The sequence below is a fragment of the Empidonax traillii genome, unplaced genomic scaffold (genome assembly GCF_003031625.1).
Source record: "Empidonax traillii isolate 1590-97213 ecotype Southwest subspecies unplaced genomic scaffold, ASM303162v1 scaffold2315:size121786, whole genome shotgun sequence".
Classification (NCBI taxonomy): domain Eukaryota; kingdom Metazoa; phylum Chordata; class Aves; order Passeriformes; family Tyrannidae; genus Empidonax; species Empidonax traillii.
In genome coordinates, this window is record NW_020957508.1 from 1 (window position 1) to 16,735 (window position 16,735).

General features: G+C 67.2%; 3 protein-coding genes across 3 annotated transcripts in view; 1 reads left to right on the forward strand and 2 right to left on the reverse strand.

The window, feature by feature from the left end:
* Window positions 1–26: 26 nt before the first annotated feature.
* On the forward strand, window positions 27–1,885 carry HAPLN4 (hyaluronan and proteoglycan link protein 4; the record flags this gene model as incomplete). The annotated part of the gene is made up of 2 exons (XM_027909694.1): window positions 27–330; window positions 1,530–1,885. Coding segments are annotated over 2 exons (660 nt in total), but the record flags the coding sequence as incomplete, so codon positions are not given.
* A 1,740-nt stretch (window positions 1,886–3,625) lies between these two features.
* NCAN (neurocan) lies at window positions 3,626–11,647 on the reverse strand. Its single transcript, XM_027909697.1, has 14 exons — window positions 11,570–11,647; window positions 10,302–10,703; window positions 9,833–10,007; window positions 9,568–9,695; window positions 8,853–9,146; window positions 7,681–8,562; window positions 6,393–7,595; window positions 6,030–6,146; window positions 5,479–5,592; window positions 5,123–5,281; window positions 4,946–5,028; window positions 4,718–4,862; window positions 4,017–4,199; window positions 3,626–3,894 (listed from the first exon to the last, which is right to left on the reverse strand). The coding sequence occupies exons 1-14, from the start codon at window positions 11,640–11,642 to the stop codon at window positions 3,746–3,748; spliced, it is 4,107 nt and encodes a 1,368-aa protein (XP_027765498.1). The 5' UTR covers window positions 11,643–11,647; the 3' UTR covers window positions 3,626–3,745.
* RFXANK (regulatory factor X associated ankyrin containing protein) overlaps window positions 7,005–16,735 on the reverse strand; it is a 22,454-nt gene continuing 12,723 nt past the window's right edge. The window contains exon 11 of the mRNA XM_027909702.1: window positions 7,005–7,025. The gene's annotated coding sequence lies outside the window, so the exon portion shown is untranslated. The remainder of the gene's footprint in view (window positions 7,026–16,735) is intronic.

Here is a 16,735-nt window from a genome sequence, read left to right on the forward strand (position 1 = left end):
CCCACCCCAAAAATCCCTCCTCCCCAGGCGTCATCTTCCCCTACCACCCGCGCCTGGGCCGCTACACCCTGAACTTCCACGAGGCGCAGCAGGCGTGCCTGGAGCAGGACGGGATCCTGGCGTCCCACGACCAGCTGCACCAGGCCTGGCTGGAGGGCATGGACTGGTGCAACGCGGGCTGGCTGGAGGACGGCTCGGTGCAGTACCCCATCTCCCGGCCGCGGGAGGAGTGCGGCCGCAAGGACACGCCCGTGGGCGTGCGCAATTACGGCTACCGGCACAAGGAGAGCGAGCACTACGACGCCTTCTGCTTCACCTCCAACCTCAACGGTACCGGCCAGGGGACACCGAGCCCCGGGAGGGCTCTTGGGGGGAGCGCTGGGATGGGGGGGGGTGGTTCCCATGGCGACCCGGCGGGATGCTCCGCCCTGGGAGAGGGGATGTGTCCCTTCTGTCCCTTCCCCGGGTTCCTTGGCACGTCAGGGGACAGGAAGGGTCAACGATGGGGGCTCCCCCAGCAGGGACCCACCTCCATCCCGGTTGGTTTTGGGGGCTGGAACACCCAGTTTGAGCAAAACCCTCTCTCTTTTTTAGAAAAAAACCCTCTCTCTTTTTTAGAAAAAACCCCTCTCTTTCAAAGCAAAACCTCTCTTTTATAGCAAACCCTCTCTTTTTTATGAAAAAAAAACCTCTTTTTTTTTTTTTTTTTTTTTTGGAGGGGGACAAAAACCCTCTCTTTTTTTAGCAAACCCATCTCTGCCAGGCAGGAGGAGCAGGGGATGGAGGTAATTGCAGCAGCAGCGGCCCTGGGTGATGGATGAGGCCAGGACCACGCGAGACAGATGGGAGCCAGGAGGGCTCCCAGGCTCTGTAAATTCCTCCTGCCTGGCAAGGGGGGGCCAAAGGGGGGCCCTGCTGATGTTTATTTAATGGTGGCAGGTGGGATAAATAGCGGGTGACACCGGCAAAAGGAGCTGGCACTGCAGGCACAGCCCCTAAATCTGCCCAGGCTGCGGGTCCCCAGGGCCCACCCAGCCCCTCAGCTCATCCTGCCCCCCAAAATGTGCCCACAGGGGTCCACAGGGCTTGTATCATGTATCTTCTTCAGCCCCCCCTCAAAGAAATGCATTGGGGGGAGTCCACAGAATTGCATCACCCTTCCTCCAGCCCCCCAAAAATGTGTTGGGGGGAACTCTCCATGGCTTGCAATACTTGCCTCCTCCAACCCCCTCGATGTGTTGGGGGGTGTCCACCAGGCTGGTACCACCCACCTTCCACCTCCAGCCCCCTCCCCAAAAAATGCAATGGGGGGGATCCACAGGGTTTGTACCCCTTGTCTCACCCGGGCCCCCCAAAAAAATGCTCTGGGAGAACCCACAGGGTTTGCATCACTCACCACCCCCAGCCACCCCTAAACATGCACCGAGGGGGCTCCTCGGGGCTTGTACCCCTTTCCCCACGCCACCAACCCCAGTGGCACGACGGGCAGGGGATGCTCCAGCGCTGACCTCTCCCCCCTCCTCGCCCAGGCAAAGTTTACTTCCTGAAGACGTTCCGCAAGCTGAGCTACTCGGAGGCGGTGCAGGCGTGCAAGAACAACGGCGCGGCCGTGGCCAAGGTGGGGCAGCTCTACGCCGCCTGGAAGATCCAGCTGCTGGACCGCTGCGAGGCGGGCTGGCTGGAGGACGGCAGCATCCGCTACCCCATCGTCAACCCCCGCGCCCGCTGCGGCGGCCGCGAGCCCGGCGTGCGCAACCTGGGCTTCCCCGACAAGAAGTACAAGCTCTTCGGCGTCTACTGCTTCAAGAAGGCCGGCGGAGACTCGCCCCAGGAGAAGGGGAAGGCGAAGGAGGTGGCGGGCGGGGGGCACCCCAACCGCGTGTGAGGGTGGCTGTGGGTGGGAGCACCCCCCGGGTTGGGCCGGGGAATGAGCCCCCCCCCCCTCGCCGCGTGCCGGGGCTCCCCGGGGGTCTCGGCGGAGCTGCGGGCAGCCCCTGCCCCGGGCCGGAGAGGCGAGGTGGCGCTCGGGGACACGGGGAAGGACTTGAGGAGCCCCCGCGCCCGGGGCTGGCTCCCCGCCCCTCGCAGCTCTTGCTTCTCCACCCGCCTGTTGCATGTGCTAAAGGGCCCGTCCAGCCCTCCATCCCCACCACCCCCCCCGGGGGGATCCCCACCCTGCGCCCTCCCGGGGTCGTGCAGCACCCACACTACTGACCCCCCCACCCCCGGCAAGGTGCCACCAGTGTCGCGGCACCGTCAGGTCTCTGCAGGGGGACTGACCCGCCACGGGCTCCCCAAAATGCCACCTGGGCGCTGGGTAAAGGACTGGGGGACACTGGGCAGCCCGGGGGGGTACTGGGCAGTCTGGGAGGGGGGCACCTGCAGCCCCTCCAGCCCCTGCTGGGCTCCCCCGGGGCTGGGGCAGCTCCTTCGCTTGGCTTCCTGCGGATGAGGAGGGAGGGGCTGGGTGGGAACCCCCCCCGAGGCTTTGGGCAGCCCTGGACGTAGATGAAATAAAAGCTTCGGCTGCTTTCGAGAGCTGACTGGGGCTCTGGTGTGTCCTTCGCTGGTGCCACCCCCCGAGGGGGGTCTCAGGAGCGAGGGGACCCCGGCGCTGCTCGGCCTTGCTTTCCCTCCCTGCTCCCAGCACGTTCAGGGCATCCCAACAGCGCCCTGCTTGGATCTGTTGGGACCAGATCCAAGGGAGCGGCACCAGCAGAGCCGCGTCGGGGCATCCCTGTGGCTGGGTGGCACCCAGGAGCCACCATGGGGGTGGTAGGATGTGGATGGGGACCCCGGGGTCCCCCAGAGGGGCTGGGGGCTTCCTGCCCACCCTCCCCGGCCCAGCTGAGCACGGCCCATCCATCACCTTCACCGGCTGATGGAAACAAAGGGCTGCCGGGATGTCACACCCCTGGCAGGGGACAGTGGGTGTCAGGGGCCACCGGAGCGGGTGATGGAGGGTGGGGGGCAGGGAGCCCCCAGGAAAGGGAAGGGTTGAGGCCGCTCAACTGTTAAAAAAATTTATTAAAATGTCCAGCAGTACAGAAAGGCAGAGTCAGAAATGGGGGGGGGGGGGGGGGGGGGGGGGGGGGGGGGGGGGGGGGGGGGGGGGGGGGGGGAGGGAGGGGGGGGAGGGGGCTCAGGACACGGCAGTCACGTCGCAAACAGCAGAGATCAGAAAGCGCCGTACACACACACACACGCAACTCCAACGGGGACCCCGAACAACGGAAACGGGGCAAAAAGAAACCAACCGGCCCCAAACCGGCCCTGGGGGCACTGGTGGCACTGGTGGCACTGGTGGCACCATGGGCTCGCCCCACACTGCCCCACAGGCAGGACTGGGGGTCCGGGGCAGGAAAAAGGGGGGGCTGCTAAAAAACCAGAGCCACCCGACTCGATGGCCAGGGTGGGACGGGGGGGCTGCCTGATTAACCCCCGCTTTGGGGACGGGGCCAGAGCCCAGCCAGGGGTGGGGGGGGTCCCTGTGCGGGGCTGGGGGCTCGAGCCCGGGCCGGGGGGCTGAGCGTGGGGCATGCAGGGAGGGCTGGGGACGCACACGCAGCCGCCCCCTCCGGGTCCTATTCCCTACGGGGCCGGGCATCCTAAGGAGCTAAAGCCAAAAGGGGGTTATAAAAGAGAGGGCGGGGGGCAGGGGGGAGAAAGGGGGGCGGGAGGGGGGCGGGAAACGTCACCACATCCCGCGGGGGGACCTTTGTGCTCGGCGGGCCCCCCCTCGGCTCTAGAAGTAGTGCCCCTCCTCCATCCAGTCCAGCCGGAGGTGCTTGCGGTGTTTTCGCCGCTCCTTGCGGGGTTTGTGGTGGTGGTGCTGGTGGTGGGGGTGGCTGTGCCGGTGCCGGTGGTGCCGCCGCGCTCGGTGCGACCGCCTGGCTAACGGGGGGCAAGGGGAGGATGGGGAGGGGGGGACACACACCCGGCAGGGGGTCAGGAACGGGCGCCCGTCCCTGCCCAACCCCCCCCCTGCCCACCCGCCCCGCCCCGTCCCCACTAACGTTTTGTGCAGAGGATTTTGGGCCGGTCCCACTTGCCGGTGCTGTGGCACTTGATGGTGGGCACGTGGCGCTGGGTGAAGCCCTCCTGGCACTGGTAGCGCACGCTGGAGTGGATGTTGTACTTCTCCTTCCTCTTCCCCACCGGGAAGGCGTTGGGCACCTCTGGGGGGGGCCCACACAGCACTGGGAGGGGGGACACACACAGAGCCCTGTCACCCCCCTGTTACCAGGGAGGGGACGAGGGGACACCCTGCCACCAGTGGGGATGGCTTTAGGAGAGGCTCCTCCATCAGGGGGGCACTGGGGTGTCCCCAGGATTGAATTCGTTAATTAACAGCCTTGTTGGGCCGTCATTAACGCGTGGGGTGGGGAGGAGCACCCAGGGAGCAGCTGGAGGGTTAATAAAACTCCCAGGATGAGGAACGGGAACTTAATGGGTTTAATGGCGGCAAATTAAACAGATTCAAGTGTTGAGGGAGGAATTGATGGGGACTAGGAGAGGAAATAGGGAGATTTAGGGGAACTGCTGGAGTCTGTCCAGGTGAAGGGCTGAGGGTGAGGAGCTTCCTGGAGAGAGACCATGAGACAAGGACAGGGATGCTGGGAACTGTGGGATGGGGACACCAGGGCCTGTGGGACAGGGATGATGAGAACTGTGGGCTGGGGGTGCCGTGGGGTGACGGCAGCGGGGCAGGCGGCACCTGTGCCTTTCTTGCAGATGTAGGGCAGGTTGTAGTTGCAGGGCACGTCGTTCCACTTGCCGATCTCGTGGGACACCAGCACCACGCAGTCCTCGCCCCCCGCGAAGAAGTTGTCGGGTTGGTTCTCCCGCCAGTTCTCGTATTGCTGCGGGACACCAGCCAGGGTGAGACCCCTCCTCCCCCCTGCCCTGCCCCCCAAGCCCCCCCTCGCTCCCCCGGGGCTCTCACCAAGCCCGTGTTGTCGGTCCACTGGAAGTCCTGCTCCACAATCCTGTCATTGAGCCCGATCCAGGTGTTCTCATGCCCAAAACCTGCGGGGAGAGGGGCACGCGCGGCTCTCAGGGGGGTGAAGGGAGGGGTCCCCAGGGGGGGTGGGATGGGAATGTGACCCCTCCCCACACCCACCGTTGATGAAGCCGTGCTCCTCCTGCGAGTGGATGCTGGTGAGGTGGCCGGCGCGGCGCCGGCAGTCCCGCTCCGCGTCCTCCCAGGAGCGCCGGCGGGGGAAGTAGCGGTAGCAGTGACCCTGGAACTTGTGCCAGTTGTGGTCACAGCCCTCCGTGTCTGTGGGGGACACGGGGACAAGTGGGGACAGCGCAGGGGAGGGGGGGACACCAGCCCCACGGGGAGGGATGTGGGGAGCAGCTCCCGCGTCCCCTCCCGGCATCCCCGAGGTGACACGGGCAGGGCAGTGTGTCCCCGTGGGGGTCTCCCCCACCCCGTGGGGGGTTTGTGGGGGGACACTGGGGGCTGCTCCCCACCTTTCTCGCAGCGGCTGCCGCCGTAGCTGGGCAGGCAGAGGCACACGAAGGAGTTCACCTCGTCGATGCAGGTGCCGCCGTTCTGGCAGGGGCTGGACAGGCAGTCGTCGATGTCTGCGGGGGACACCAAGGGGGGGCTGTGGGCATGGAGAGACCCCCCTGGCACCCCCCTCACCGCCCACCCCGCCCACTGCCCCCGCCAGTGCCAGCAGTGACTGAGGATGGGGGATTGTGCAGGACTTGGAGCCGCAGCCCCATTCCCGTGGCTGCTGCTCCGTGCGGTGCCGGGACAGGGACTGGGATGTTCCTGTGAGGGGCAGGGCTCGGGATACTCCCATTTCAGGGCAGATTTGGGAGGTTCCTGTGCCGGGGCACGTTTGGGATGCTCCTGTTTGGAGCAGGTTTAGGATGTTCCTGTTCTGGGGCAGGCTGGGATGCTCCTGCATGGGGCAGTTTGGGATGCTCCCATGCTGGGGCAGGTTTGGGGATGCTCTCATTCCAGGGCAGGTTTGGGATGCTCCCGTGCCGGGGCAGGCTCGAGGTGCTCTCACCGATCTCGCAGTTCTCCCCGGTGAAGCCGGGGGCGCAGCTGCAGCCGCAGACGGTGCCGTTGGCGCGGCAGGTCCCGCCGTGCAGGCAGGGGTTGTTCTCGCAGGGGTCCGACGGGGCTGTGGGGAAGGGGAGCAGGAGCCCTGAGCCCTGGCGGGGGGACACAGGGGCCCCCACCCCACCCCCACTCCCATCCCACACGCTCCCCAAGTTTGGGTGAATTGGTTTGGGTAAAAGGAGAGGAAACCCCCCAAACCTCCCCCCTCAAAACCCTCCCCATGGGTCAGCACAAAGCCCCCGCCCTCCAACCCCTTTGTCCCTGTGCCCACCAGCCCCGGGGGACAAGGGGACACCCTTGTGCTCACCGTGCCGGGTGGTGTTGCCGGTGCCCACCCAGGCCAGCAGCTCCCTCTCCTCCAGCCCCTCGCCGCTCCCACTGTCAGCTTCCAGCAGCGGGGACCCCCCTGGGACCCCCAGCTCCGCTGCCACGGAGGGCTCAAAGAGCAGCCCCACGCCAGGGGACTCAGGTGTCCCGGTCACCCCCGGGTGGGGGGCAGTAGGTGATGACCAGGGGTCGAGGGTGGATGAGCCGAGGGGCGTGGCGGGCTCTTCCCTCCTCGTGTCCCCCGAGGAATCCTCCTGGCTGGGGGATGTTGGAGCATCCTCGGGGCTGGGGGGGGCTGGGGAGCCGGGGGGCTGCCGAGGGTCCAGGGGGTGCAGGAGGAGCTGCTCCCCTGCCCCCAGCTCCGGCCCAGAGTGGCTGGTGGGATGAGGGGCCGCGGGGGCGAAGGCCGTGGACCCCTCCTCAGCCACTGCCTCCATCACCACTGGCTCCATCACCACCACCTCCACCGGCCGCTCGGGGCCGGCCCACGGGGTCACCGAGGTGGTGGCGGGGGGAGGTGATGGCGAGGGGGTGTCCCAGCCCGGGGGGGACGCGGCCGCCTCACTGCCGGGCTTGGCCGTGCCTTTCCTGACATCCCCGTGTCCCTCCAGCCGCTCCTGGCTGGGCTCAGCCGGCCCCTGGGGGGCCGTGGGGCTCAGCCCCCCCTGGGCACGGGGAGCAGCCCCCTGGGTGGGGCCGGGGGTGGCCGGGTGAGCCGCGGAGGGGCTGTCTGGCTGCAGGAAGGTCACGGCTTTCCTCTGCCTCTCCAGCGAGGCCTCACCCGGGGCCCCGCTGCCATCACCGCCATCACCGCGGGGCTGCGGGGCCGGCTCGGGACCCTCGGCCACCAGCGGGGCTGGGGGCAGCGGGGGCCACGGTGGGACAGAGCCAGAGTCCTCCTGGGACACGGTGTCCCCAGAGAAGTCCTCGGTGGCCTCTGCAGGTGGTCGCGGGGAGTCCCCACGGGCACTGGGGATGTGGGGCTGGGCCCCGTCCGTGGGGATGTCCTGGCGGCCCAGAGCCTCGTGGGGTGTCACGGAGACAGGCAGGGGTGGGGATGGCACAGGGGGTGTCCCCTCAGGCCCCCCAGGGTGGCGGGGGCTCCACAATTCCTGCGGGGAATCCCTCGGGACTGGTGCCTGCGGCGAGGGTGTCACCAGGGCAGTGTCCGGTGCCACCAGCTCTGCAAGAGATGGCCCAGCCGTGGGGTCCCCAGTCCAGCACAGCCCCTGCTGAGACCCCCCTGGCCATCTGTGGGTGTCACTTACCAGGGCTGATCTCCTCCTCCAGCGCGCTGGGGGACGCGTCGGGGCCCTCCTGCCAGAGGCTCTCGGTGCCCACACGGGGGATGTTCCACGGCTCCACCGTGTTGGCCGCAGCTTCCTTCACCTCCAGGGCCAGGACAGGGGCCTGGGTGGCCGTCCCCGCTGCGTCCCCAGCCACTGTGGGGTCCACAGCCCCCGTGGGGTCCCCAGCTGCCACCGCGGGGTCACGACCCTGCTGCTGGAGCTGGAAGTAGCGCCCGTTCAGCCCGGCGTGGCTCTTCCTTGGGCTGTGGGAGCTGGTGGGTGGGGGGCTGGGGGTCTCTGCTGCCGTGCTGGGGACCATCCCCAGCCCAGCTGGTGCCAGTGACGATCCGGTGCTGTGCTCCCGGGCTGGGCTTTGGGAGTGTGGCAGGAGGGTGGCCGGGGGCTCCTCAGGCTCTTCTTGCACCGGCAGCGCCGGGCTGGCACCGGTCGGATCCTGCCAGGAGCTCTCCAGGGCCTGATCCACCACGTTGAGAGCCGCCTCCTCATGGGGCCACACCAGCGAGGGGGCCGTGGTGGGTGGCAGGGGTGTCCCACCATCCATCCCTAGCCCAGGAGCCGCTGGTGCCGGTGCAGGGGTGGCCCCCGGGAGGTCCCCACGCTGTGCCGTGGCCGTGGGGCTGCTGCTCGCCGGCTGCAGCTGCTCATCCTCATCCTCCTCCTCTTCCTCCTGGCCCTGCCCTGCGAGCCCTGGCTGTGGCAGGAGCTCGTAGTGGTCGCTGGGGGTGTCCCTGGTGTCCCCCGAGGTGCCCAGGTCCTCGCTGTGCTCCACCAGCACGTTGTCGCTGCCCGGTGGGTCGGGCGTGGGGGGCACCGGCTCCTCCGTGTCCCTCTGCCCCGCGGCTGTGGGGACACCACGAGCGTCAGAGGGGGCAGGACGGGCCTCCGGGTCACGGGTGGGGTCCCACAGCCCCCCTCGAGCGCCCGTGCCAGGCACTGCGTCCCCCAGCCAGGGTGACAGCCGGAGCTGTCCTCCCCCCTAGTGCTGCTCTCCCATCTATCTCGTTAATCCCCAATTAAATATTCAGCAGCAGTAATTTTCCTGGCCACGCCCACTGATTCCCGAGGGCATCCCAGGGCTGGTGGGGGGTCAGGGAGGGTGCTCAGTGGCACTGTGACCAGTGCCCCCTCACCTTTGTAGCAGTAGGCGTCGAACCTGGAGGCGGCCGGGGGGAACCCGGTGCGGTTGGGGAACTGGTAGAGGGTCCTGACCCCGGGGGCCTCCCCCCCACACTTCCTGCGGGGCACCCTGATGGGGTAGCGGACGCTGCCGTCGGCCAGCCAGCCCGGGTCACACTGGTCCAGCCCCTCCCGCCACGCCAGGTACAGCTGCCCCGTGGTGGCCAGCGAGGCCCCCCGGCCCCGGCAGTGCCGCCGGGCCCCCTGCCACGTGAACCTCCCCGGCACCGTGGCGTAGAACACCGTCCCTGTGGGGGAGAGAGAGAGAGACCTTGGGGAAATGGGGACAGGAAGCCGTGATGGTCCCCAGGGCCCCGAGTCCAGCGATGGCTCTGTCACCTGAGCGCTGGGGCCACGACGTGCCAAGGATGGCACAGAGTGCTGGCACCACCATGGCACCCAGCCCTGCAGCCAGACCCCGGCAGGAGAGCGGTGGATGGAGATTCCCGCGCTCCCAGCCATGCCATGGCCGTGCAGGGACATCCCTGGGCATCCAGCCGTGCTCCTGGACATGCCATGGCCGTGCAGGGACATCCCTGGGCATCCAGCCGTGCTCCTGGACATGCCATGGCCGTGCAGGGACATCCCTGGGCATCCAGCCGTGCTCCTGGACATGCCATGGCCGTGCAGGGACACCCCCGGGCCCCCCTCCCCAGGCTCATCCCTTGCCTCTCAGCTCCCGGGCGTAGCAGTACACATCGTACAGCTCCTCGGGCTCCCTCCGCCCGTAGCTCCGCACTCCGGGCAGGCTGTTGCGGTCTCCATAGCAACCGGGCCGGGACAGCGTGATGGGATACCTGTGGAGCGGGACAGTGATAGGATACCCGCCCGGAGGGGCTGTGTGATGGGATACCCGCCAGGGAGAGGCAGTGCGAGCTCTCAGCTCCGCGGGGAGGGCCCCGGCAGCGCCTCCTCCTCCGGTGCCCACACCCACCGCACGCTCTGGTCGCCCAGCCAGCCCGCGTCGCAGTTGTCGTAGCCGTCCTCGAAGGCGGCCTGGAGGTGCTGGGGGGAGGCGATGACGGCAGAGTTGTCCCGGCAGGCGCGGCGGGCGGCGGGGAAGCTCAGGGCGTAGCGCCGGCCCGCGGGGCGGTAGTGGAACACGACGCCTGGCAGGGCACAAGAGGAGGGGGGACGTGGCAATTGGGGGAAGGGGGGCAGGGCCGGCACTGGGGTGCGTGGGGTGCGGTGGGGCACGGAGATCACTCGGGGAGCGGGGGGTTTTATGGGGCACGTGGGGTGCATGGGGTGTACAGCTCTCGTGGGGTGCACGGGGAACACAACCCCCGCGGGGTGCACAGCTCGCCCACCTCGCACGGGACACAGGGGGTGCACAGCCCGCACAGAGCCCACCCCACCCCACCCCACCCCAGCCCCGCCGGCCGTGCCGGGGCCCGGCTCACCCGTCACCTCCAGCGGCAGCAGGTCCTGCTCGTCCTCGATGCCGGCCACCACCTCGCAGCGGTACAGCCCCCCGTCGCTGGCGCGGGCCCCGCGCAGCTCCAGCGTGGCGTTGGAGCGGTCACGGGGGTAGCCGGGCAGGGACACGCGGCCCTCGTAGGCTTTCACCACCTTCACGGCGTTGTCCTTGGCCACCAGGATGGGCGCGTCCTCCCGCTGGCCGCTGGCCGAGCGCACCTTGCTCCATTTGACGCGGGGCGGGTCGGGGGGCTCGTTGGGCCCCAGCGAGGCGGAGGGGTGGAGCAGGAAGAGGCAGGGCAGGGCCACGGGCTCCCCCAGCCCCACGCGCACCGCCTGGTGCTGCACCCTGCTGATGTGGATCACCTTCCCATCGTCCTGGGAGCCTGCGGGGAGAGGCGCCCGGGTACCGAGGGGGGTGGGCGGCGGGGGCTGCAGCAGGGCTCTTGTGCACAGCGGGCAGAGCAGGGTGTGGGGGGCACCCCCAAGCCCCCCAGGACGGAGCTCCAAGGGGGATCAAGTGCAGCCACCCCTTCTCGTGGCCAGAGAGAGGCTTTGCCCGTTCAATCTGCACCTCGGGGCTGAAGCCCCGACTTGGATTTGGTCCCCAACCACCCCTGGATCCCCCTGCTCCCTGCTGAGATAAGACATGGCAAGGCCATGACCTCCTCCTCCTCCTCCTCCTCCTCCTCCTCCTCGTCCCGCACTAATCCTGCCCCAGCCTGTGCTGCCTCCCAGCTCTGCCACCACAAATCCCCCACATCTCAGGCCCCCCACGGCCTGGCTCCCCCTGCCCACAGCGGGGTCAGGGGATGTCCCCTGCAGAGCCCGGCCAGCTGGGGACGGGGATGGCCACTAATCCCCTCCGGGAACCTTCCTCCCCCCCTTCCCCACCCTCCATCCCACCCCACACCCTCAGCCCACCGGGAGACACGCACGGGCAGCGTTCCAGGGTGGGGGATCCCAAATCCCCCCTCGTGCTGCGATGTCCCTGCCGAGGGGACACGGATTGTCGTGGCCAGAGCCATGGCAAATCCCCGGGGGGCTCGGGGCGGGGGGGACTCTGCCAGTGGGATTAAGGATTTAAGGTCTCGCCTGTGGGGATCCCAGTCTGGGGGAGGGGGGCCGTGGGTCGTCCACGGGCGCCTGGAGGGCTTCTCCCTCATTAATCCCGGGTCCTCCCCAGGTCAGGGTTTACTCTGGCCATCAGTTCATTATCTCCTGCCGTTTACCCTCAGCCCCGGGCACTTACCCAGCACGGCGATGGGGAGCAGGGAGAGCCCGAGCAGGACCCAGCAGCCGGCATCCCCCATCCCATGGACCATCCTTGACCTGCAATGACAGCAGGGGGGGTGGGTGGGAGGTCGCCCCTCGCCCGCTCCAGGCTCGGTGGGCGATGCCATCGGGCCTTAAATCACCGTGTGAGGAGCGGGATTAGCCCCTCTCAGCAGGACGCAGAAAACCCCAGGGAGAGTTCGATTTCACTCTTGGAATGAGGTCGGGATGAGGGACAGGGTGCCCCCATCGCCAGCTGGGGGGTCCCACCCATGGTGACATCCCTGAGCCACCCACTGCCGTCACCTGGCTCACTGTCACCTGTCACGGCTGCAAACCACCACCAGGTGCCCACAGCTACGACACAAATCCCACCACAACCATCACCCATCACAGGCAAAACCACCACCAGGTGACCACCACCCCCCTCAACACCACCACCACCACCACCACCACCATCCCCTGGTGCCCTCCACGTCACAGCTGCAATCAGGCTCTTTTTGGGCACCCAACCAGCCGAGCAGAGGCAGCAGGGACACAACCAGCCCCCCCCCAAATCCCAAATGGGGCCGTGCAGGAGCTGGGCATCACTCAGCCACGAGCTTGAACCACACCCTGGGTCCCCCATGGGGTCTGCTGGTCCCCCCCAGCTCCAACATCGACCCCTGCCCAGTCTCACACAGCAATCTGGGGAGCACTCAGCTTTAAGGGGGGATACAGGACCCACATCCCTCTCCCAGCTGCCCAGAACCGAGGGTCTGCCTCATCCCACCAGTTCCCCCATCCCTGATGCTCCATTTTCCAGCCCTCGATTTCTCGTTCTGTCCCTTCTGTGCTTTTATGGGACAGAAATAGAAAGAAAGAGCGAAATGATGAGAAAAAAGGAGACCCCCCACCCAGTGTTCGGGGCTGGCAAAAAAAGGGCCTTTTTGGGGATGCAGAACCGGGTTTTATCTTATTTCCTCCTCCTCTGAAGAAGAAGAAGAAAGCGTTGGCAGCCCCTTCCCTCCCCCGGCAGCTCCTGCTGGGAAAAGAGGAAGAGGAGGAGGTGACCTGACCCCGGCCATGGAGGGGAATTCCAGGGGTGCTGAGCAGTGCCGGGCTTGGGAAGTTCCAGCTCATCCCACTGAAATGCTAATTCTGACTTTCTGGGATGTCCAGGAGCCCTCCCAGACCAAACCATCATCTGGCCTTGGCCCAGGCACCGCCCAGGACCTGCTGGGTGAAGGTGGGTGATGAAGGGAACACCCAGGACACTCAGCTCCAGGGAAAAAAGGATGCCCCCGAGCTGTGCTCACACGTGTTTGGGGCCTTCAAACCACCCTATTAGGCCTTTTCAAGACTTTTTTTGCCTTTTCACCCGTTTTCTTTCCTCGTCCCTTGATGCTCCCCCTCTGCAGCTTCCAAGCAACTTTTCCCACCAAAAGGCAAACAAGGCAATTTCCCACGTGGGACAACAGCGATCAGATCTCGCTCCCTGCCGCCTCCCCACAGCATCCCTGAGACTTCCCTCTTCTCCATCCCCCTCCTCCCTGGCCCATGGGAGTTCCCAGTGATCCCTGGGGGCCACCAGTCCTGTCCCTGTGCCCAGTGCCACACAGGGACGGTAGGGATGGAGCAGGGGGAGACCCCTCAGAGCTGCATTAACACGAGGAGTATAAATCCTCCTCCAGGCTCTGCTGTTTACTCAGAGCGGGGTCCTCGCTGAGCAAACACCCGGCGCTTATTTGAACGTTAAACACCCAAGTCGCTCTCTGGGTTTCCAGTCGCCACCCCCAGGATGGAGGGTTGGGTGGGACGGTCCCTGAGCCCACCGGGGACACCCCAGGCTGGCTGGGGGCCAGGGGGGGCTCAGGGCTGAGGAGGGGGGAGGTCACAGGGCTGTGTGGCTCCAGCTGCACCGGCACCTTCCCCAGCATCAGCAGTTCTGAGGGATCTGCTTTCGCAGCAGGGAAGGTGCCACGGCGGGAAGGGCCGGCCCTGCCCGCAGCACCCGCTGCCTCCTTGGTGAGGGGGGGGGTCCCAGGTGCCCCCCAAGCCAGGGTCAGGACACACAGCCCCTCTCACTGCCTTGGGGCTGGCACCTGGCTGGCACCCCTGCCCCTCAGCACAGTCCCCGCCACGGTCCATCCCCTGGACCCCCAGGCCGAGCCCGGCAACGTGCTGAGCCAGCAAAAAGTTTGTCCCAAGGTCAGGACAAGTGACACGACGGGCTCCATCCCCTGCTGGTTCCGGAGCCACCACGTGCAGTGTCCACACACGGGGACATCCCCCCATATCACCCCCCCAGTATCCTGAGCCCCTCCCAGCCCCAGCACCTCATTAATTATTGAGACTCTCTCCATCCCACCTCCCCTCGCTCCACTAACCCCCAGCCCAGCTCCAGCAGTGCCAGGGAGGCTGCCCGGGGGTGGCACGGCCACATCCCGACCCCGCGGTGCCACCAGGGTCAGCCCCGGCTGGCTCTTGGGTGCCCAGCACGGGCAGCGGCGGCTCAGCAGCACCAGCCCCCGTGCCAGAGCCAGGAGCAGCATCAGCCCCATCCTGCTGGCACAGGATCCAGCTGGGATTCCCCGTGGCAGAAGCCATGGGTTTGGCCGTGTGGGCACCACCGCGCCATCCCCGGCAGTGCCAGCGGTGACAAGGTGAGGAGGGTGGCACGGGGGTGGCCGGGCAGGGGGGGTGGCGGTGCCACCACGAGCACCACGGGCTGAATTTCGCGGCGCGGGGTGGGGGTCTCTCTCTGCAGTCAGGGCGATGTCACTGTGACGTCCCCGATGCCACGTGGCCAAGCCCACCTGGGGACAAGGAGCGTGTCCCTGTCCCTCAGCGTCCCAGCCCGACCGGGGGAAACGGCAGAGGAGAGAAATTCAAAATAACGCCGGTGCAAACCGCCCCCCCCCCCACGGGTGAACATTTTCACATCTGTCACTAGCTGTCACCTCATGAATAATTCATATTTCTCATGAATATGCAAAGCTGGGGCTGGTGATTAGCTTGAGCTGAAACAGAGCTTAATTCCACACAGGCTGGTGGGCCCTGGGACCACCCGGACAGTTTTGGGGGTCACCTCTCGCCCCAACCTGCCCCGAGCCATGGGCTGGGCTGGGGGTGGCTGTGGAGCCTGGGGCCTCCATGGAGCAGAGGGGACATTTGGGACAGTGGTGGGGACACGGGTTTGGGACGGGTGGGAGGGGAGACCGTGCACTGCCCACCCGCCCAGGCGGCCTGGCTGCAGCTGGACACGGGTGTCCCCCACCCTGGGGAAACCCCAGCCCTGGGGGTGCCCCCAACTTCCCCCCAGCCAAGATGCAGCCCCTGTGACCTCTGCTGTCCCCGCGGGTCACTCCAGTGCCCAGTGCCACCAGCGCAGCACTTCGGTGCCCACCCACCCGGCGTGTGCCCCCCACTGCAGACACCCCACGGGGCTGACCCTCCACCCCCCGCCCCCAACCCCGTCGGGGCCACCAGCCCCCCGCATCACCCACCTCCCTCCCAGGGGTGCCTCGGCCGCCCCAGCGGGGAGGGGGTATCAGCCGAGGGCCCCCCCGGCGCTGCGGGGCCGTGGCAGGAGCCCCGGCGGCGGGGCCGGCTCCGCGTCCCCTCCTCTCTGCCCACAACAAAGGAATTCTGCAAACCTCGCTGCCGTCACATCTCACAGGCAACGTGATGCTTCCCGCTCCCCCCCAGCCTGCCAGAATAAATTAGCACCTCGGCAAACTGTGATCCCGTCCAATATGGGCCCTTTGCTGGGTGCGATTTTTATTAGGCAGACAGTCTGCAGCCTTTATTTTAGAATTTGCTCCTCTTTTTGATTTTTTGGGTTTTTTTTTTGTTTTGTTTCTTTTTTTTGGTTTGGTTCATTTTTTTCTTTTATTCTTCTTGCCCCATCTCCCTTATGTCTTCCCGGGAGGCCGAAAGCTCCGTGGGAGCCGCGAAGCCGGAGCTGCATCCTCGGCTCCATCCCTGGGGAGGGTTTGGCCCCCCCTCGAGTGGCTCTGAACACGGTGCCAGCTCCTGGCACCAAGAAACGGGCAGGAGACCCCCGGGCCGGTGGGCCTGGCACAGAGCCAGGCCTCTGGCACCGTCTTCCCCCCAACCACTGGTGTTCGGCTTTGCCGAGCCCCTCACCGGGATCCACTCCCGCATCTGTCCGTCCCAGCCTCTCCACGCGGGTGTGGGACACGCGGGTGGGGCTCATCCTGCCCGCGGTGCTCAGTGGCCGGCACTCTGCCAGCCCTGCCGGTGCCCTGGCAGCCTGGGGGCACCCCGGGACAGGGAACTTCCCGGCTCCCGACCTGCCAGGGAGCCACCGGCAGCACCGGCAGGGGTGGCCGAGGCACACCCGGCTCTGGCACCGCAGCGGGGTGACACCCTGGGGGCACCCACCCGCCAGCACCCACTGCTGTCCTGCCACCCCTCACCCCCTGGCCCTGCCCGTGTCTCACTGCCAGCCCCTGGGGGTCTCAGGGCATGGTGTCCCCCAGCCTGTCCCCTAGCTGGAGTCCCCCAGCCCCTCTCAGCCCCAGACCCGGTGTCCCCAGCCCCCGAGAGCCCTGGCCCCCACAGTGTCCCCCTGTCCTGCTGTGCCCACAGCCCCAGTGGCCACACCCCCACTGTCCACCTGTCCCAGTGCCCCCAACCCCACTCCTGATCAACCCCATGTCTCCTCCAGCCCCACTATCCCCAAGACCCACACCCCTGACAGCCCTCCATGCCCTCAGTGTCCCCAGCCCTCAGTGACAGCATCTCCCCCACCCCAGGGCCACCATCCCTCATCCCTGTCCCCCCGGGTATCCACAGTGTCCCCCTGCACCGAGCCCTGAGTGTCCCCCAGTTCCCGCATTCCCGCGGTGTCCCTAGCCTGGATTCATCCCGCTCCTGCCACAGCAATGCCGGTGTCACCGTCCCCATCCCCGGCACGGGGACCCGCGTGCTCTCCTCCCCCCTCACACCCCCGCATCCCCACCGCGCCCCCAGCCCCGATCCGTCCCTCTCCTGCCGTTGTGGTGTCGCTGACAATGCCGGTGTCCCCATCCCCATCCCCGGCGCCGGGCCCCACATTCCTGCAGCCCCCGCATCCCCACGGCGTCCCCAGCCCGGATCCAGCCCGGATCCAGCCCGGATCCACCCCTCTCCAGCC

Excerpts from the sequence above, each read along its gene's own strand:
- NCAN (XM_027909697.1), bottom strand. The coding sequence starts at position 11,642 with ATGGTCCATGGGATGGGGGATGCCGGCTGCTGGGTCCTGCTCGGGCTC. Across the intron at positions 10,704-11,569 it reads GCTCCCCATCGCCGTGCTGG|GCTCCCAGGACGATGGGAAG; the intron begins GTAAGTGCCCGG and ends CTCTCCCCGCAG. Across the intron at positions 5,282-5,478 it reads CGGCAGCCGCTGCGAGAAAG|ACACGGAGGGCTGTGACCAC; the intron begins GTGGGGAGCAGC and ends TGTCCCCCACAG.